This window comes from Gopherus evgoodei, chromosome 9 (assembly GCF_007399415.2).
Source record: "Gopherus evgoodei ecotype Sinaloan lineage chromosome 9, rGopEvg1_v1.p, whole genome shotgun sequence".
NCBI classification, from domain to species: Eukaryota; Metazoa; Chordata; order Testudines; family Testudinidae; genus Gopherus; species Gopherus evgoodei.
Window position 1 is genome coordinate 82,743,610 of NC_044330.1, and position 21,259 is coordinate 82,764,868.

Below are 21,259 nucleotides of genomic sequence, written 5' to 3' on the forward strand. Positions count from 1 at the left end.
TATCCTCCCTCTAGTCTAGTCAGTGGGAGTGTCACAGTGTGGTGAATCTACAAAGGACCAGAAAGTTTGTTGGGCAATCAAAGAGGCAGTGAAGAGAGTGGCTGAAATGTGGCAGAGGAAGGGCAAAGGGAATGAATAAGTGGGGAGCGATGAGGCTGCAGATCAGGGATTCTGGCTGGGTCTGGGCCCCTTGGATATGTACGGGTGTTCTCAGAAGTGCACATTGAACTGGTGAGCTGGATGGAAGGAGGGAGTTGGCACTGACAGCCTCTGGCTTCTGTCCCCGCCTCTCCCCACCCCTGGCCCTCCCTCTCCTTAGCACATTGTTCAGAGAGTAAGCCTGAAACTCTGCAAGTGCCCAGTTTGAGCAAGAGCTGTATGGTGACCAGGAGGAACTGCAGCACCGGCTGGCCAGGGATGGGATCAAACTGGGGCCCAGCCCAACACAGGGACACACATCACCTGAGGAACTGACCCGGAAACTGGGGAGAGCAGGTGAGGCTGGGCATGTGGGGAGACTGTGGAGTTCCTGCAGGGAGCTGTGGCAACAGGGCCAGGCTGACCCAAATGGTCATGGAGAGGTACTGCAAGAACTTGCACTAGGGTGACCAAATGTCCCGATTTTATGGGGACAGTACTGATTTTTGGGTCTTTTTCTGGGTCTCCCCACCCCCATCCCAATTTTTGACACTTTCTGTCTGGTCACCCATCTGCACAAGGGAGGGGGAGGGAGAAAACCCAGATTCTGTAGCTGTATTGGAGTCCTATGACATCCTGTGATGTTTGGGGTGTGGGGTGAATTGTCATGCTACCACATAACTAACCCCCTATGAACACCAGAGGCTCAGAGAGGCAAATAAACACAAGTGGGAGAGGGTCCTGCCTTGGACAGTGGGGTTCACTCCAGAACCAGCAACTAGCAAAACAAAATCAGCTGGGGAAAACATAGGGGCAGTGGCCAAGACCAGGAAGACTCCTACTTTGAGGGGAACAAATTTCACTCCAGGGCTCACACAAGAAGTGCTCAGACACAGACTGTAACTGTTTTGAGGTTATCTTTTTGTTATCTGTGTGTACAGCACCTAACACAGAGGGGCCCTGATCCCGGCCTCTGGCACCACCACAGTCCAAACACTGGTAATCAAACCCTCCCCAGCATGGAGTCCTGAGCTATCCCCTCCCAGCCCCATGTCCAGGCATGCAGGGGTTGGCTAACCTCAGCAGGCCAGCACGCTGATACTATTCCTGCGCTAAGAGGAACCGGGCCCAAGATGGGGTCTGGGTTTTATGGGTGTTAAATAGAAATAGCTGAATAACTCACCGAAAGCCATGTGTGGTGCCACCAGGCAGAACCCTGGCTCATGTCCCAACGTGGGTCCCTGCTCACTCAACACACCGGCTAACATCACCATCTCTTCCTCCTCACCCCAACATGGCTGCCTTCTTTGCCTCTTCTAACATGGCCTCCCCCTCCTCAATTCAACATGGCCACCTCCTCACCTTCTTCCTCACCCCACATGGCCACCTTGGTGTAAGGTAGACTTGCTCCTTGCACTGATCTCCACTAGCTTTGAAGACTGCACAGGTTCCCTCCTGCCTCCCCAAAGGTGTGTAAGGGGTGAAATTCCCATTGTATGAGGGTCTATTGGGTGGGAACACTGGCTCCTGGCATCTTTCTGCTGACAGAGAAAAGGAAAGGGCCCTCACCTCCCATCCTGCTTGGCTGAGAAACTGGGTCACTGTGGGGAGGAGCAGACCGTGTGTGGTAGTGTTGGGCTGTCTTTAGCTTCAGGGAAAGGTCCTTGGGGACCTGGCCCCACTGTACCTGTTTTTGCTGCTGCTGTGAAGGGAAGTCTCAGAGAGAAATTGGGTCATGCTCCCCTTGTGACAGAACTGTAGCATAGTGATTACAGACAAGGGGCCTTACACAGGAAGTTTTACATTACTTCCTTTCTTGTTTTGCAATTTCCTAGAGGAGTGTGGAAGACGATGAAGGTGCGCTCCTCCCTACTAGACTGACCAGATAGCAAGTGTGAAAAATCAAGAAGGGGTGGGGGGTAATAGGAGCCTATATAAGAAAAAGCTCCAAATATTGGGACTGTCCCTATAAAATTGGTCACCCCAGTCCCTAACCAGGTCACAGGACGACCCTGACTGGGTTTGTTCCTCAGCTGCTAAATCACTGAGATGCTTGTCTGTCTGTCAACAGCCCCCAAGTGCCCATCCCTGTATACAGTGCAATCTGCACTCCAACCCCTGGAGTGGTGGCTTAGGACACACACCCTTGCAATTTCCTGCCAAGACAGGGTGCGTCACGCAGATAGAACAGAGTATTATGTCATTGGCTCCTGAAAGGAAGGAGACAGGAGCTTTGAGCTGCTAAAGGAAAATCTGGGCTCTTTACTGATACCCTCATTCATTTTATTGACACTTTCAAACTGCCTGTATAAATATACAAACTAGGAGGCACCTGGAATAAAGTCACACGGCAGGGTTCAGTATCCTTTTCCAGCAGCAAGTGCAGGTGAAGGGAGTTTCAAAGACTCCAAGGCCAAAGGGGACCACTGTGATCATCTAGTCTGACCTCCTGTACTGCGCAGGCAACAGAACATCCCCAAAATAATTCCCAAAGCAGATCTTTGAGAAAAACATCCAGTCTTGATTTAAATCTTGGCAGCAGGAATCATTTGGTGCAGGCAGTGGGAGATGGGTAGTGGAAGACATTTGTCCTGGGCAGTGGGAGATGGCAGGGCGTGGCATGGTAGAGGGGCAACAGAATGTATTTAAAGTGGGCAGCGGGGTCTGAGCAGGGCTGGGAGTGGGTGGTGGGATACAGGCAGGGCCTGGAGCCTCAGTCTGCAGATTCCTTCCTGTGTCAAAGGGCTGGGGCCAATGCATCCCCTAGTGCCTCCACCAGCTGCAGCACTCACTATTTCTTGGGCCTGGTCTACACTACGCGTTTAAACCGATTTTAGCAGCGTTAAACCGATTTAACGCTGTACCCGTCCACACTACGAGGCCCTTTATAGCGATATAAAGGGCTCTTTAAATCGGTTTCTGTATTCCTCCCCAATGAGAGGAGTAGCGCTAAAATTGGTATTACCATATCGGATTACGGTTAGTGTGGCCGCAAATCGACGGTATTGGCCTCTGGGCGGTATCCCACAGTGCACCACTGTGACCACTCTGAACAGCAATCTCAACTTGGATGCAGTGGCCAGGTAAACAGGAAAAGCCACGCGAACTTTTGAATTTCATTTCCTGTTTGCCCAGTGTGGAGCTCTGATCAGCACGGGTGGCGATGCAGTCCCAAATCCAAAAAGAGCTCCAGCATGGACCGTACGGGAGATACTGGATCTGATCGCTGTATGGGGAGACAAATCTGTTCTATCAGAGCTCCGTTACAGAAGACGAAATGCCAAAGCATTTGAAAAAAATCTCCAGGCTACACAGTGCTGCATGATAAGCGTAACAGAAAGCCAAAGAATCAAATGGATGCTCATGGATGGAGGGAGGGGGTACTGAGGACTCCAGCTATCCCACAGTCCACAGCAGTCTCCGAAAAATATTTACATTCTTGGCTGAGCTCCCAATGCCTGTAGGTTCCAACATTGTCCGGCGTGGTTCAGGATATAGCTCGACAATTTACTCCCTCCCTCCCCCCCACGTGAAAGAAAAGGGAAAGAAATCGTTTATTGACTTCTTTCAGTGTCACCCTATGTCTACTGAATGCTGCTGGTAGATGCGATGCTGCGGCAGTGAAGAGCAGTATCCGCTCCTCTCCCCTCCCCAGTAGCAGATGGTGCAGTAGGACTGCTAGCCGTCCTTGTCATCAGCCCGTGAGTGCTCCTGGCTGGCCTCAGGTGAGGCTGGCTGGAGGCGCCTGGGTAAAAATAGGAATGATTCCCGGTCATTCCCAGTAGATGGTACAGAAGGGCTAGTAACCGTCCTCATCATAGCAACTGGGGGCTGAGCTCCATCAGCCCCCTCCTTTTCCTGTGTAAAGAAAAGATTCTGTACTGCCTGGACTATCATAGCAGTGGGATGCTGGGCTCCTCTCCCCCGCACCGCTTAATGTCCTGCCTGGACTGTCATAGCAGTGGGAGGCTGCCTCCCCCTCATTTTATCTCACTAACAAGTCACTGTTTCTTATTCCTGCATTCTTTATAACTTCATGACATAAATGGGGGGGGGGACACTGCCACGGTAGCCCAGGAAGGTTGGGGAGGAGGGAAGCAACAGGTGGGGTTGTTGCAGGGGCAACCCCTGTGAATGGCATGCAGCTCGTCATTTCTGTGGGATCTGACATGGAGCAGCTGTGCTCTGTGATACACTGGTTCTCTAGTACACTTGTCCCATATTTTAGGCCAACCTCAGCCAGGGGCACCCATGATAGCAGCAGACAGTATAGAACGACAGATAACTGACATCTCATTGCCAATTTACAATGGCAGCAGAGGGTACAGAACAACTGATAACCTTCTCTGCTATCATGCAAAAGCAAGTGAAGTTGCTGTGTAGCGCTGCAGTATCGCCTGTCAGCGGCATCAGGTAGACATATGGTGACAGTAAAAAAAAGAGCTGAACGGGCTCCATAGTTGCCGTGCTATGGTGTCTGCCAGGGCAATCCAGGGGAAAAGGGCATGAAATGATTGTCTGCCGTTGCTTTCCCAGAGGAAGGAATGAGTGACGACATTTACCCAGCACCACCCGCGACAATGATTTTTGCCCCATCAGGCACTGGGATCTCAACCCAGAATTCCAAGGGGCGGGGGAGACTGCGGGAACTATGGGATAGCTACAGAATAGCAACCCACAGTGCAACGCTCCAGAAATCGACGCTAGCCTCAGACCAGGGATGCACGCCACCGAATTAATGTGCTTAGTGTGGCTGCATGCACTCAACTTTATACAATCTATTTTACAAAACCGGTTTATGTAAAATCGGAGTAATCCCATAGTGTAGACTTACCCTTGGTCACTGTAGATTTGCATGCCTGGCCATTGCAGGGGCTGGTGCTTCACTAACAGCATTGCATGTGGGTTAGAACCATAATGGGGAACAAAGGGGCTGCTTATGAGAGGGAGTCCATGTTGCATTGCCTGACACTGATCGTACATCTTTTTGGGCGGTCATTACTGTTCTACCCCTTACATCACCTCCCCCTCTATAGGCTCTACCCTTCTCTTAGACAGATGGGGCCCATTTCCTTCCAGAACCTGGCAATGCTGCTCCTTCTGTTGGCTATCGTCCTGCTGACCATGCAGCCATGACTACATTGCTATTTTTAGGGTGCTAGCTTGATCAAAGCTAGCGTGGGTATGTCTGCCTGAGCTAGAAATTACACCTCCAGCTCCACTATAGGCATTCCTCATGTGTCAGGGCCAGAAGAAGTGACACATTCAGATGCAGTAAGCCACAGTGAAGAGGGTTCTGGGGATCACATTCTGTGCAGTGTATGGGACCTGAACCCTGCCCCTCCCCCTAATGCTTGATTTTTGTTTTAGATGACATTACAAACTTGATTGATAAAGGTAATAGCAGTGAGGTAATAGACAGACTTCAGTAAGGCATTTGAGATGGTATCACACAAAATCAACACACCACACATTAAACACATTAAAAACTGGTTAACTGACAGGTCTTAAAATGTAATTCTAAATGGGGAATCAGGAATGCGTGAGTGTGGGTCCAGCAGGGATCAGTTCTTGACTCTATGCGATTCAATGAACTGATTGAAAACATAAATGAACAGGGCAGGTCATTTGGATCACTTGATAAGCAGGGTGCAAGCAAACAATACGTTTTTATACATGTAAAGTCCTACATATAGGAAAAAAGCATGCAGGCCATACTTACGGGATGGGAGATGCTATCTTGGGTAGCAGTGACTCTGAAAAGGACTTGGGGTCCTGGTGGATAATCAGCTGAACATAAGCTCCCATTGCAACATCATGGTCAAGAGAGCTAATGTGATCACTGAATGCATACACAGAAACCTCAAGTAGAAGTAGGGATGTTATCATCACCTCTGTATTTGGCACCACTGCTAGAATACTGAATCCAGTTCTGGTGTGCTCAGTTCAAGAAGGATGTTAATAAATTGGAGACGGTTCAGAGAAGAGCCATGGGAATGATTAAACAGATTCCTGGTGCTTAAGCTGTTTAGCTCAACAAACAGAAGGTTAAGGGGTGACTTGATCAGTCTATAAGTATCTTCATGGGGAAAAAGAATATCTATCTTTTGTTAGACCAACTTCTGTTGGTGAGAGAGACAAGTTTTTGAGCTTACACAGAGCTCTTCCTCAGGAGCCCTCAAAAAGAGTTCTGTGTAAGCTCAATAACTTGTCTTTCTCACCAACAGAAGTTGGGCCAATAAAAGACATTACCTCACGGACCTTGTTTCTCTAATATTCTGGGACTGACTTGGCTCCAATATCTCTGCATACACGGGGACAGGAGTTTGATAAGAGAGGGCTCTTCAATCTAACAGACAAAGGTGCAACAAGATCCAAGGGCTGGAAGTTGAAGTGAGAGAAATTCAGATTAGAAATAAGATGCAGTTTGTTAACAGTGAAGGTAATTGAGCACTGGAACTATTTACCTAGAGTTGTGGTGGATTTTCCATTAGGGGACGTTTCTAAATCAAGATAGGATGTTTTTCTAAAAGATTTGCTCTAGTTCTAACAGGAATTAATTCAGGGCAGTTCTCTGGCCTGTGTTATGCAGAAAGGCAGACTAGGTGATCACAATAGTCGATTCTGGCTTTATAACCTATGAATCCTCAGTGCCCTGTCAAGGACACTTGAAAATGGGAGCACTTTAGGCTGAGCAGTTGGGACTGGGAGGAATCCTGGAGAATGGTTACTGAGGGTCCTCTTGACTGGATGCAGAATACTGTTCTTGTTCTGAGCTGCTCCAAGCTGTATCTGGCCTGAGAATGCCTTCCTGCATCCCATCTGGAGGGTGCATCTTCTCATTTCCACAGCCAGTTTCCAAGCCAATGTCAACAGTGAGAGCAAATATAGAGCTCTGGCCCCAGGATAACACAAACCTGATAGGAGCGATTGCTGGGAGGGGCAGGGCTGAGGGAAGGGCATCAGCAGGGAGGTGAGGGTGGGGAGGCAGGGGAGTGCCCCTTGATGATGAGCTGGGCAGGGCACAGAGAGAAGCAGGGATGCCTCTCTGTGAGCTGGCAGCAGCCATGTCATATTGGGTGTCACTGTCTCACATCTTTCTGCCCTGTGAGGAGATGAGCTTTTGGGAACCTTGTTCTGCCACTATTGTTAACACTTCTTGAAGGAGGATCTTGCCCCAGAGCAGAGGGATTCCAAATGTCTCTTCCCTACCTTCCTCTCTGCCCTGGCCCTGCTCCATCCTCCTCAGTAGATGGCATCTATCTCCAGTATTCATAAGGACCATCACTACAGCATTCAAATGTCAAACAACTGACATTTGCATGACACAGCTCTTTGTCTCTTCCCATTCCTGGAAATGTTCTTCTCTTAGGGAGATGCCATTCCTAGGGGAGACCTCAGTGAAGAGATGGTTTTTGCCCAGAGATCAGAACAGGCTCAGCCTGAACCACTCATGGAAGACGTGCTCTACAGCTGAGGTCCCATCACCACATACACTCTGCCCTGAATTTAGGTTTGCTGAGCTCTATCAGCCCTGGGGAGCTTTGTGTTATTCTGTTCTATATGGGAGATTCCCCAAATTACCCAGGGCAATTTCATGCCTGGTATTCTGAGTGACTCATTCCTTCAGTTCTGAAATTGGGCTCATTGCACAGTGTTGGGGAGTTTCCTGTGCAGTTTTGTAAAGAGGACACATCCACTTCTTCACTCTGTGAAGGTCTGTCACCGGTGAGATAATATTGCTGTCCCCATGGCGAATTGCAGAGTTTACAAGGTTTCCATTTGTTAATCATTCCAACTGAGATAAGGAACTGTGGAATGTTTCCTCTCTCCCAGCTGTCATGACACTTTACTGCCAGGTTATGTCCACTAAGAAGAGACTTGGCACAGAAAGATGTGTCAGTTCAGAATCTGACAGTGGCTTCTCCTGTCTCAGGCTCTCTGCAGCCTCCAGGGCTAAAGGCAGAGTGAGTAGTTACTATTTATCTTAGGGTTTTATAGTGCCATCCAGATAAAATCAACAATAAAATCCTTCCTTAGAGGTTTTTAAGGTCAGGCTTGACAAAGCCCTGACTGGGATGATTTAGTTAAGAAATGGTTCTGCTTTGAGCAGAGGGTTGGACTAGATGACCTCCTGAGGTCCCTTCCAACCCTGATATTCTATATCCATGAACAACAATAGCAAAGTCCTTAGTGAACTTCATAAAGTCTCTCACACTCCTCCCTTTTCAGAATCAAAACTCTGTAGGGTAGAGTGTGGGGTTGTTTTTCAGGGGGTGATAGTAGTGGGTAAGGGTTTGAGAATAGAAGGCGGTGTTCATATTGTGAGCACCACATAGAGTGGAAAGGCTTTCTCAAAAGAGGAAGACCTTGCAGTGGTTCCTCAAGATAGTCAGGCTCTGGATTTGCTTGATCACCTCTGGAAGACTGTTCCATGCATTGTGCTTCGCCCAAGGCTTTGAGATTTTCTATTGCCTCAGAGGAGTACAGCTGTCATGATGATTCATAGTTCAAAATTCGGTCCCCGATGTAGCCAATCCATTAATTTCTTTGAAAATTAGGATCAAGGCCTTAAACTGGCCTCGGACCAAGTGGAGGGACTTGAGCACAGGCCTGATGTGCTCATGGCAGCCTATGCCATGGAGAAGGCGGGCAGCCACATTCTGTATCAGTTGGAGCCTGTGCATCATCTTGACATTCAGCTTCAGATACAATGATTTACTGTAACACAGTCTGGAGGCAACAAATGCATTGATTAGTATGGGCAGGTCCTTGTCCAGGGGGAATGGCCTAAGTTTCCTAACAATCTGAAGGTGAAAGAAGACATTTTTGGAAACTGATACTGCCTGGTAATCCAGGCTTAGGAAGGAATCAAACAAGACCCTGAGGTTTTGTACCACTCTGACCAATGGGGGCTCCATGCCTTCAATGGGAGGTGGAGACAATATCTTGGCCAACTCTTCAAAGGGTTTTCTGTTTCCAACTATCATCCTTTTGGTTTTGCTCAGGTTTAGCTTGAATCAGTGGCTCTTCATCCAAGAGTTTATTTCTTGTAGGCATTCTGACACTTTAGTAGTGGCAGTGGTTGCATTACTTGAGGATGAAATAAACAGTTGTGTCCATGGAATACTGTTTGCAGCTGAGGCCATGAGGTCTGTCTCTCTCCCCCAGTGGTCTCCCGTAAGTAGTGAAGAGAAGTAGGAATCCAGCAGGACCCAGCAGGTGAGGCCTTTGGAGAGGAAGAGCCACTACCCATCACCACTCTGGGTCTGCCAGTGAGGAATGATTGGCTTTACTGTAATGCTGAGCTGACTACTCCAGCTTTGTCATATAGGTGCGTTAGTAGCGCCTTGTGGTCCACTGTATCCAAGGCTTCAGAGAGGTCCGGCAGAGTGAGCATGGAGATCTGATTTGTGTCCATGGCCATGAGAAAATTGTCTTTTAGTGTTACTAGAGTGGTCTTTGTGCTGTGCCTTGAGCTGAACCCTGATTCTGAGCTATCCAGTGTGTTGGCTGATGTCATATGTTGGAGCTATTTTCTCAATTATTTTGTCCAGGTAAGGGAGGTTGGAGACAGGATGTTAGCTGAAGAGATCTTCAGGCTCAAGTGTTGGCTATCATTGACGACGGGTAAACTATTGCATTTTCCAAGGAGTCTGGTAGGTGAGGGCACAGACTATTTCCATTAGGAGTAGGCATACTTGTTATTTTTTGGCTTGTACCAGCCAGAAGTGGCATGAATCTGTTTCATAGGCTGTGGCTCTAATATGTTTCAGGGCTTTTTGAACTTTGGCTTGTGTGATTGAGCCAGACTCAGTCATAGACCATGAAGCAGCTAATACAAATCATGTCGGGGAGGAATTTTCTGTCTCAGTTAGCTCCATAGGTATTCAGCTGATCTTATCAGTGAAGTATGCTGACAGCTCTTCACAATGGTCGATGCTGGGCTACACAGTCAGGGTTGATTAGCTGGTTCACTGTATGAAATAGCTCTAATGGCCCTGATTCTGCTGAAATGATTGTTGATGAGTAGAAGGCTCTGTTACTGCAGTGGCCTGGTCCTAGAAGTGGTGTTTGTGCTGCTGGCTGAGGGATTCAGAATGTTTTTTGCATCTCTGGAGTTTGAACTTTCTTCATGTGCGCCTCAACTGCTGTAGTTCATCTGTCAACCCTTGTGTCTTCTTGGTCAGTTGGGGGTGGGGGAAATGGATGGGTTGGATGCCAATGGTAGTGGACAACAGGTGATTGTACCGTACTAACTCATTGGTGCTTTGGCCTTGTGTTTGTGTGGCTTTTCTCCGAGGGCGAGTTGAAAACCTAGGGAGTTCAGGAGTCTTCAGTGGTGGACCAGCTTTGGTTGATCATTACTATTGTGGAACGGCTCTGGTCTCTGCCTAGATGAGGTGGTGATTAGATGACGAACTATATGATGGTGACATCTCCAATATCCATTCCTAGACTGAAGATAGGCTTCAACACGTCTGGCTGCATGTGTGAGTCCAGAGACTGCCTGGGAGAATCCCATGGTTTCCACATGGTTACTACTAGAAAGAAAACTCCAGCCACTCCTTAGCAGCTGAGTGGACACAGGCCGGTCCCCACTGTTCCATTCACCCCATTTCATTCTTCCTTTCTTTCCGTATGGGACTGTTCAATAGAGCAGCTTCTGTTTGGGCAGCAAGTCAGATCTACACCACCCTTCAGTGAGGAGAGAAAGTATTTAATGCTTCCCAGGGACACATCGGCCAAACCAAATGCCTGGTTGAAGTGGGCACCACTTCAAAATAAATCAAACTTCACCTGACCCAGGTGAAGGATCTTCTAGCCAGTAAACACTCACAGGAAGCCTCTACCTTGTGCATATTCAAAAAGGAATTGACGGACAGAGCCCTGGGGTAGGACATGGCAGCTGTTTCTTTGGCCAGATTCTCAGCTGGTGTAAACTAGCATATTTCTATTGACTTCAATAGAGCACTACTGATTTATGAACCTGAAGATATCTGATCGAACATTGGGTATTTATATCACGCCCATCACAATGATTGCTGATTAATATCAACATTCTACAGCACTTTAGGAGAGGAGAGAAAGAAGAATCCTGGATCCAATAGAAACTGCAGAGGAATTTTAGGGAGGCACCAGGTTACGTAAACTAGTCAGCTGAAGGGGCTGAGAACCTGACATTCTTATGAAAAGTATCACAGGTGGTTGAGCATTTCATCTCCTCTGGAATATCATGCCTCCCACAGCACAGTCACCTGGCATCACAGTGGGGCATTGACTTAGCACTGGCTCAGAGGGACAAGGACCCCCTCCTAAATCCCCAGTAACATTTCCTGTAGTGTCTGAATTTCCCTGGGTGGTTTCTCAATGAAGTTATTATAACCAAAGACAATACTACAATTCTGCAGCATTCCCCACAGGAAAGCCAAGTCACAGCTTGCAGAAGTGTCCTGCATCTGGTAACAGCAGCTTCTGTGAAGGTTGCTAGACTTTCCTACTTTCCCATTTTTCTCATCTGTTTACAGTGGAATTGGCTGAGCTCCATTTGTTAATATTTGATAGGTCCTGTCTGCCCTCTGAACTCCAGGCGTTTGCTCTCCAAGGATACTGAATATAATTTAGCTCTGTAATAAACCTGTGCAGCAATCTGCACCTTTGGTAGCTAGAGGGAAATTGCAGACAGTGTTTAGTTTGGGCTTCAAGATCCAGTTCCATCTGGTACACAAGTAAATACTGAAATCAAGAGATATGATTGACACTAGCATTGGATGTCCTGCAGGTGGAAAGCTACAGCAGCCTCGTCTGCACCTTCTGCATGTCAGTCTCACTTGCATCCCAGTCCACCTGCAGGATTATTATTACTGTAGGTCCAGGAACTGCAGTCAAGGATCAGGGCCCCATTTTACTAAGCACTGCACAGCCAAGTAATGAGAAAGCTCACAATCTACATGTCAGATAGGATACAACAGCTGGATGAAAGACAAACAGGATGGGAAGTTGCTATAACAAAATAAACAGAGATCTGGCTACTGCAGGCTTCTGCCCTGCACCAGTGTAAACCAGCATGCCCATTACCATGCACTATCACCTTGTCTTCTTCTGAACAGGTCTACAGTTGTGAGCTATATGCAGCTTTTCTGGGCATCATGCTCTTGATGAGAAGAATGTAGCAATTTCATTAAGTCATAGATTTTAAGCCCAAAAAGTACTATTAAGACCATCTAGTCTGACCCCCACTATAACACAGGCCAGAGAACCATACCCAATATACTCTGTATCAAGCACATAACTATAGCATGACTGTTAGAAAACAATCCAGTCTTGATTTAAAGACTTTAGGTGATGGAGAACCCACCACATCCCTAAGGATGGTGTTTCAGTGGTTAATTAACCTCACTGTAAAAAATACGCACCTTATTTCTAATTTGAATGCCTCTAGCTTCACCTTCCAACCTTTGGATCGCATTATGCCCTTTTCTGCTAGATTAAAGAACTGTCTGCTATCAGAAATCTGTCCCCCATGTCGATACTTACAGGCTGTGATCAAGTCACCTCTCAACCTTCTTTTGGTGAACTTGATAGATTGAGCTTCTTAATGCTTTCACTTTAGGGCATGTTTTCCAGATCTCCAATCATTCTTTTAGCTCTTGTTAAGAACCCTTTACAATTTTTCAACATTCCTTTTGAAAGGTGGACAGCAGAACTGAACACACTATTCCAGTAGTGGTCTCACTACTGCCTCATACAGCGATAATACCAGCTCCCTACTCCTACTTGTATGCCCTTGGGTATACATCTAAGGTCATCTCTGCCCTCTTTGCTAAAGCATTGCACTGGGAGCTCATGTTAAACTGGTTACCTACCATGACCGAAGGGTCCTTGTCAGTGTCACTGCATTCTAGAATACTGTGTCCCATCATTTAATGTGACCTACATTGTTTGTTGCTAGTATGACTTGCAACTGGCTGTATTAAAATGCATATTATTCAAATGATCGCACCTTACCAAGTGATCCAGGTTAGCCTGTACAACTGGTCTGTCCCCATCGTTATTTAACAGTTTTTGTGTCGTCTGAAATTTTAACAGTAGTGGTTTTAGCTTTTCTTCCGGATTATTGATAAAACTACTTAATAGCATTAGGGCCAAGAACAGAGCTCTGCAAGCCCCTGCTAGGAACACCCATGTTGGATGACTATTCCCCGTTTACAGTTATTTTGTGAGATTATCATGTAACATTTTTTAATCCATTTAATCCTCTGATGCTGCAGATGATGGTGGGAATCACCAGCCAACCAGTCCCTGGTACAACAGACAGATCTAAGTTAGTGCCCTTTACAACCAAAATATATACATTCTCCACCCCAGCCTCTGGCAAGAATCTTGCTCCCACAACAGGGCTTCAGAGACCGTTTCTGCAGGTTGCTGCTCTCAGGACAATCCATTGTGAGGGAAATTACCAGCAGGTGTCTGTAGATTCAGGTTTCAGAGTGGTAGCTGTGTTAGTCTGGTTGCTGATGAGATGCGGGGCAGACTGAGTGGCAATCCTGAGAGCACTGGGGCCTGCAGGGCACCGCTTACCCTGAGCTCCTGCTCTGGGATTGAGAGGCCAAATACTTTATTCTTGGAGTGGGCCCTGTCACCCAGTCCACCATTCACCAGTTTATGCCTTTTGGCCTTGCCCTTGATGTGACTTTGGCCTTTTGTTAACGGAGCTACACAAGTGTTGGCTTCACAGTAGAATAGGCAGTGGGGCATGGTGATAAAGCAAGTGTACCCAGATCATCCAGTGCCTGCCTGGAGCAGCTGCTTTGCTTCAGTCAGCTGCACTTTTGTCCTCTGTGACACTGGGAGCTTTTGGTGAGTTTTGTCAGTTGCCTTCTTCTGATTTCTGCCTGTGGTCCCTCATTGTAGCTGGTGTCCTGGGTGACGGGCTGCTGCCTTTCTGAAAATGCCAGGCAGGGAAATGAGCTAATTTCAAAATCTTTAGGGAGATTCTGGGGGCTGCTGAGGTGCTCAGAACCTTCTGGGGCCTGACACCCCCATAGGATGCAGCTAGTAGATGCAAGTTACTCATCTCCTGCAGGGGAGAATCAGGACTCTGGGCTGTAAATATTCTGAGATGTAAGTGGAGCCATTTTATGGCTCTTTCCCTGCCCTGGAGATTCATTTGCCAGACACACATAACCCCTGGGCCCCTGCTGTTGATGTGCTACCTGGGACATATCTCACCTGGATTCTGAGCTCACGGCTGCACTGGGATGAGACTCAGCTTTGTAATGACTCTTCTCTGTGTGGCTCAGAGATCAGTGTTCTGAAACTGGGAATGCCTCCAATTCGGGGGAAGTTGAGGCCCCTTTCAATGCTGATGGACAATGGTCTTCTAAGAGGCCCCTTTAGCTGCTCCTCAGGGATTTCTCCAGAGCAGAATGTGCCTCCAGGCAAGACTCTTTCCTCTCCAGTGACCCTGCACTCTCCTTTGTAAATCACCCCTCTGGGATTTGCAGCATCATTGAGGACATGTTAATTAGTCTGAATCAGTTTTTGAGAGGCTGTGCTGGCATCGAGTGTGGGGCTGCTATGGCTCACAAAGGTCTCATTGTTAGGAAAACAGTGGGATTATCTGAGTAGCTGCTAGAGTTTGGGGAGGAGGGAGAGAAACAGGGTTTTCTTCTGACGCATACTTGTAGGGTCTCATAGGTGCTTTGTGTCACTCAGGGGGCTTAGAAAGGAGAGTTGTCAAATCCTCCTTGGCTGGGTAAAGGTCCATAGGTGGGAGGCATTGGAAAACCCCCACAAATGATCATCAAAGCAGCAGGAGTGCCTAAGAGAGGAAGATCTGGCCCCCTGGATTCTTCATATCTGACAGCGGCTGAGATCAGTGATTAACAGATGTTTTTATTATTGCCTTTTCAGAGATTGGCTTCAGGTAATGGCCACTTCAGTGACGACATTCCCAGCTCCAACACCTGATTTCCAGCTGACAGCAAATACCACCAGCGAAGGTGAGAAGAATTGCGTCTTCAATGAGGAGTTTAAATTCATCCTGCTGCCCATGTCCTATGGGTTTGTCTTTGTGGTGGGGCTGCTGCTCAATTTCTGGGCCTTGTGGATGTTTATCTGTAAGATGAGACCCTGGAACGCTACCACCACCTACATGTTCAATCTGGCCGTCTCAGACACTCTGTATGTGATTTCTCTCCCCACCCTGGTCTATTACTATGCTGACCGCAACAACTGGCCCTTTGGGGAGGGACTCTGCAAGATTGTGCGCTTTCTCTTCTATGCCAACCTATACTGTAGCATACTCTTCCTCACCTGCATCAGCGTGCACCGCTACGTGGGGGTCTGCCACCCCATTCAGTCGCTTAGGTGGGTAAAGACCAAGCACGCCCGCCTCATCTGCGTGGGTGTGTGGTTCGTTGTCATCATTTGCCTCATACCCAACCTGATCTTTGTCACCATCAGCACCAGGGGCAATGACACCCTTTGCCATGACACTACCAAGCCCGAAGAGTTTGACCACTATGTGCATTACAGCTCCTCAATCATGGCCCTCCTCTTTGGCATCCCCTTTCTGGTGATCGTTGTGTGCTACAGCCTGATGGCTAAGAGGCTTTGGAAACCTAGCCTATCTAGCTCCAACCAGAGCATCTCTTTCTACAGGAAACGCTCTATCAAAATTATCATCATTGTAATCACAGTCTTTGTCATCTGCTTCCTACCCTTCCACATCACACGGACACTGTACTATATTGCCCGGCTCTTCCAAGCCAACTGCAGGACCCTCAACATCGTCAACTTTACTTACAAGATCACACGGCCTCTGGCCAGCATCAACAGCTGCATAGACCCCATCCTGTACTTCCTGGCTGGGGATAAGTACAGGGGAAGGCTGCGTCGGGCTGCGCTCAAAATGCCCAAATCTGAGAACCCATCTACTCTAGCCCTCATCTCACAACTCAAGAAGAATGCCAGCTACTCCATAAATGATGCCTGAAAAAAGGGGGTGAAACTGATAGACAATGGAAGCAGCAAGGAGTATTGAAAGGACTAGAGCCTAGGGAGCCAGTATGCATCTAGGCCAGAATGTAGGACCAGCATTAGGGAAGCCAGTAGAGTTGCTGGGTTAGTCTCACTCCAGAATGGAGGTCTTCTCCATCTCCTTCTAATCTCTGTGGGGAATTATTTCCCCACTGTGCTGTGTCTGCTTCTGACTCATTCTGGTACCAGGTTTAACCTCTGAATGCTTTTGAACTAGGTTTACATTCCCACTCTCAGAGCATGCTCCACCCCCTTACACAGACTGAACAGCTATCTCAGAGCCAGGGATATTCCCTGTCTTGTCACAGCATGGGAGGATTGCCCAGAGTAATGCCAATGGGAGTGCAGAGAGTAGAGACCCCTACGTCCCATAAGGAAATGGAGGAGACCAGAGGAACTGTCTTATGAAGAGCACGAGAGACCCACAGGTAGCAAATTCCCTGCTTCAGACGCAAGTGGGGGAAGAGCAGTGGGAAGGGAGGGGACACGGTGACACTTCACTGGTCAGAAGCCTAGGAACCCAAAAGCCCCAGTGCCTGCGGCTGAGAGCAAAGAGATGGAGGATTTTACCATAGGAAAGGAGCCAGCAAGTGACCACAGGCCACAAAACTGGCTTCTTGAGTATTTTGGGAAAAGCCCAAACAGGCTGTTTCAAGTAGCCTGGGACCCTGGGCTGCTGACAAGGGAAGATCACAGCCTAGTGTCTGCAGTACAATGCTAGGGAGCTGAGGACTGAGCATAGGGCATGCTGTGTCTAATGATATGCTACATAGGGGGTCCAGGTGAGAAGAAAGGAGCCTGTCTTCCCAGGCACAAAAAACCATACAGAGCTTCCTTCAAAGTGACCCAGAGAAAATAGAGACCCTTGCTGAAAAATAAATAGAGACAATGCTGACAAAGAAGATTATTTAGCACTTTATAAACAGTAACTAAGTGACCTAATGGGGTCAACCCTGGGTCAAAGCACAGGGCTGGGAAAGGACAGCAGGGAGCTCCCGCAGCTGGGACTCAAGGCGCAGCATATACTAACTATTGAAGACAATACGAGGGTCAGACAGGAAAGGGAAGAAGAAATAACTGACCTGGATTCCTGGGCCCAGAGGCCTGGCCTTTTGCTGGCCATACTTTCAGCAGTAGGCTGTCTCATGTCAGGAAAGGTTCCTGACTATGCTCAGACCATGCTATGTCATAGCCTGAGTCAGTATCTGTATGGAGCAGTGGCTGCCATGCCAGCTGTGAACTCCCTGCTGGCAGAAGGGTATCTCCTGGATTACTGACTGTAACTAACATCACCTCATTTGCCTTGCTTCCCTTTTGCTGCTCTAAGATGCGGGGAACTGAGTCTGAATCACAAGCAAAAGTAGCTGAGCTGCTGTTGGTGGAGCAGGCACCACGCCAGCAGGCAGCCAGGGCAGGCAAGGAAGCACTTTCAGGGCACTGGTTCTAGCAATGCAGGAGGGAGACTGGGGGTGGCTCAGGATCCAGGTGATGGGGTAAGGATGCACACAGAGTTAAAGCCTGCGCAGTGGCCATGGAATGGTGTGTGTATTGTAGATGCTGTTACACGTCTCTGTCCCTTTGTGTATTGGAGGGCATGACTCACCATATAACTAACAGTGAAGGCACCATAGCACCTTTGCTCCCACCTCTCCTAGCTCCAGGTGGCTGGAGAATGGGCAGAGTCCCCAGGGCAATGAAGCCCATGAAAGCAACTAACTGATCCATGAATAAAATGTTTTCCTGAGCAATTTTCCTAGAGCCCTGGACTGTTTATTGCCACCAGGAAATCAATAAACAGGAGAGAACTGGCATGCATGAGAATCTTTTAAATGCCTCATTGAAGGTCCATTTGGCTTAGCCAGGCTGTGACATGTCCATTGCTGAAAGCTGAGAGAGGATGGAATGCCAGGTGACATGTCTGCCTGGGCTCAGTGGCTTGGCACATTTCCTTAGGGCCTCAGGAGAGTTCAGAGCCAGTTTCATCCCTCAGGACTCCTGGAGATGGCCAGAGTGAGTTTTCCATTGCAGTAAGAGTGGGGAAATAACTGAAGGCACAGCTGCTACCTCCTGATAGGTCTCGTAAAGGGGAAAGGTATCGGAGGGGAAGGCCCAGGTGGTTTCCCAGAGCCTCCAAAGAAGGTCTTAGATGGTTTGGGGGGCTGGTATTGTACTGGAGACTCCAAGCTCAGCATGTTTCACATCTACATTGCTCCTGCTGGGGAAATTTCCCCAGTCCCTTTAGATCTGCATTTAGTGGGCTCAAGTGTTCAGATAAAAGGTTTGAGCCTCAAGAAGAAAGGCCTATGGTAGGAAGGGGGCATTTCCCCTCCATTCTGCTAATTTTTTCACCAGATCATACCTGAAATGGCTTTCACACACCTCAGCACCATCCACCCCTACCCCCACCATGTCTCACTGCCTCTCGCCCAACTGAGCATGGGCTTGTTCACACAAGTTCTAGCATCTCAGCCTCTGAAATATGCCCTTTAGATTCGTGGTGAGAGTCAAGAGGCAGGGAAGACTCACCACTTAATGTTCCATTTTTCTCTGCCAGATATTAGCCAAATTCCAGCAAGCATTTCTAAAGCCAGTGGAAAGCTTCCCCCAGCCCCCGACAAGTCCCTAGCGTGACCTGATGTGGCACTACTGCTGACTAGGGCATGTGTGTTAGCATTTCTGCAAGGAAGCCAGGAAATTGGGAGTGTAAAGTACTTAGAGGCACTATAATAGGAAATTAACAAGCTCTTTAGAATATTTCCTTTATTAGTATTTACTTTTGAAATGTTTGCATAGCTCTATTGTTTAATTGTGTGGGCATATGGTGGTATCCGCAAGGCAGCATACAGGTGAGTGTGTAAAGTGCTCCAGCAATGATGCTGGATGATACTAATGCACTAGGTTGTAATGAATTAGATATTCCACGTTCTAGAATTCATGAGCCCAAGCCTGCCTTCTGTGCGGAGCAGAGCTGGGGCAGGACCATCTCTGCCACTGGGAATCTGAGAGGGGAGCTGCAAAGCAACCTGTTTTGTCCTCCCCCCAGGATTGTGTTCATATGACTCAGGCTGGCCTCATGGGTGATCTTTGCTTTCAAAGCTGCTGTCATCTATGCCCAGGGAACAGCTCACCAGGATGCCCCTGGCCTGGGCCCAGCACTGGGCACTACCAAAGCACCAGCTTTCCCTACAGCAAAGCAAAAGCTTTAAGCTAAGGGATGGGTCTTGTGCCATCACCTTCTCTGCTTGCAGAGGCTGGGGAGTCAGGTGCAGAAGCTGCCCTCTACCCCTGAATACTCTCTAAGACCAGAAACAAGTTTCCTAGCTTTTTATCCTTGGTCCGGTTCTCTCACTCCTGTGCAGGGTGCTCTGCACCAGGTGCTGATGTCTCCACCTCAGAGGTCCTGAATTTCAGTGAGGCTGTGGGCATGCAAATTGCTTTGGGAGCTTTGGAAATGGAGGAAATATTACCATTGTTTCAGCCCCGTTTCCTTACAGACTTCGTGGAAAGCAGTGCCTGCCTGTGCTGTGCCCCTGATTTGCATCCTCCAGGGTTTAGTACCAGCATGTCCCACAAGCGGGGCTAATCCACGTACTACTTTGCCTCTGATACTGCAGAGTGGGTGGCCTCAGACATTCCCCACTTGGAGGCCCTCAGCAGCTGCTCCAGCAGGCATCAGGCTCAGGCTTTGCTCACAAGTGATGCCAGTAGCAGACCAGCTTTTGTTTTATGGAATCAAGCTCCTCAGGGAGGTTAATCCCAGCCTTAATGCTGGGATTTCCCCACGCTGGTACCAGCTGCCTGACATTACTCACTCGGCTTGGGAAACAAAAACACTAACCGCTGGGACCTGAGCTAAGCACCAGGGGCTGGGTGCAGAAGCTTCTACCTGGGGAGCTACCCAGTTATATTCCCCCAACACCATTCGAATCTTCTCACCACAAAGAGCCTAGAGCCAGGCCAGGACCCTCCTCTATTCAGTGCTCCCATAAGATGCCACAGCCCCCCATTCTGGGCCTCAAGGCATGGCAGCACGGCAGGAGAACACAGCTGAGAGCCATTGAGGTAGCTCAGAGCAGAATTACAGAGCCCCAGGCAATTGGAAGGGAGCCCAGCAATAGAAGCTGTGACTACAGGAGCAACCCTGCCATCCCATTAAGCTACTCCATTAGGGTGACCAGATGTCCCAATTTTATAGGGACAGTCCTGATATTTGGGGCTTTTTCTTATATAGGTGCAAATTACCCCCTACCTCCATCCCGATTTTTCACACTTACTATCTGGTCACCCGATACTCCATGCACAGGGGCTTGTGATAGACCCTTTGTCATTTGTACAGTAGGAGCAGCAGGCTAGCTGCCTCCTCAACCAGCACAGGAAGGACCTGCAGGGGGAGCTAGGCTCACTGCTCAAGACAGCTGTCTTCAGCAGGGAAGGGCTAGTGCACCCTTTTGGGTTGAATCCTATTGAATCCTTGGAACAACATGCAGCAGCCTCCCTTCTCCAAAGAACAATGAGGTGTGTCTGAAAGCCCTTAGGAGTGCGTGCTCTGAGCTCGTGCATGGAGGGGTGTATGCAACACATGTGTAAGGAGCAGTGTGTGTTTGTGTGCATGTCTGGGTATGGAGGGGGATGTCTAGGCACATGCACGGTTATGCTCTTGGCATGTATCTATGTATATGGACTACTGAATGGTGCTTCCCCACCTGCAGAATTGCGTTCTTCTCACACAACGTGGGCCATGTCAGTATGACATTTATAAAAATGTATTCAACAAAGAATCATTGAGGTGAGTGATGGACAAGCCCTATTAGATTGTCCCATCTAGCCCTGGAGCCAAAGCAGGATTGGCCCCTACAGCACAGTCCAGTCCTACTGTTTTGTCAGACCCAGCCTTAAATTCCCCAGGTCCTGGGGCTCACACCTCTTCCCTTGGGAGGCAACACCCAAGCTCACAATCCCCGAGAGACAGTCTGTATTTTCTCAATTTCATCAATTGCCTCAAAACCTCCTAGTTACACTTGCCTTTACTCGTAACTAATCTCTTGCTCTCCCAAAGGGGACACACTTGTCAGAGGTC

General features: G+C 48.3%; 1 protein-coding gene across 1 annotated transcript; it reads left to right on the plus strand.

Annotated features, from left to right (window-relative positions):
* Nucleotides 1-371: 371 nt before the first annotated feature.
* On the plus strand, nucleotides 372-17,931 carry P2RY4 (pyrimidinergic receptor P2Y4). The gene is made up of 2 exons (XM_030576245.1): nucleotides 372-495; nucleotides 15,055-17,931. The coding sequence occupies exon 2, from the start codon at nucleotides 15,071-15,073 to the stop codon at nucleotides 16,136-16,138; it is 1,068 nt and encodes a 355-aa protein (XP_030432105.1). The 5' UTR covers nucleotides 372-495; nucleotides 15,055-15,070; the 3' UTR covers nucleotides 16,139-17,931.
* The last annotated feature ends 3,328 nt before the right edge of the window (nucleotides 17,932-21,259 follow it).

Bases quoted from the DNA above. Each gene is read 5' to 3' on its own strand.
- P2RY4 (XM_030576245.1), top strand. From the start codon at position 15,071: ATGGCCACTTCAGTGACGACATTCCCAGCTCCAACACCTGATTTCCAG.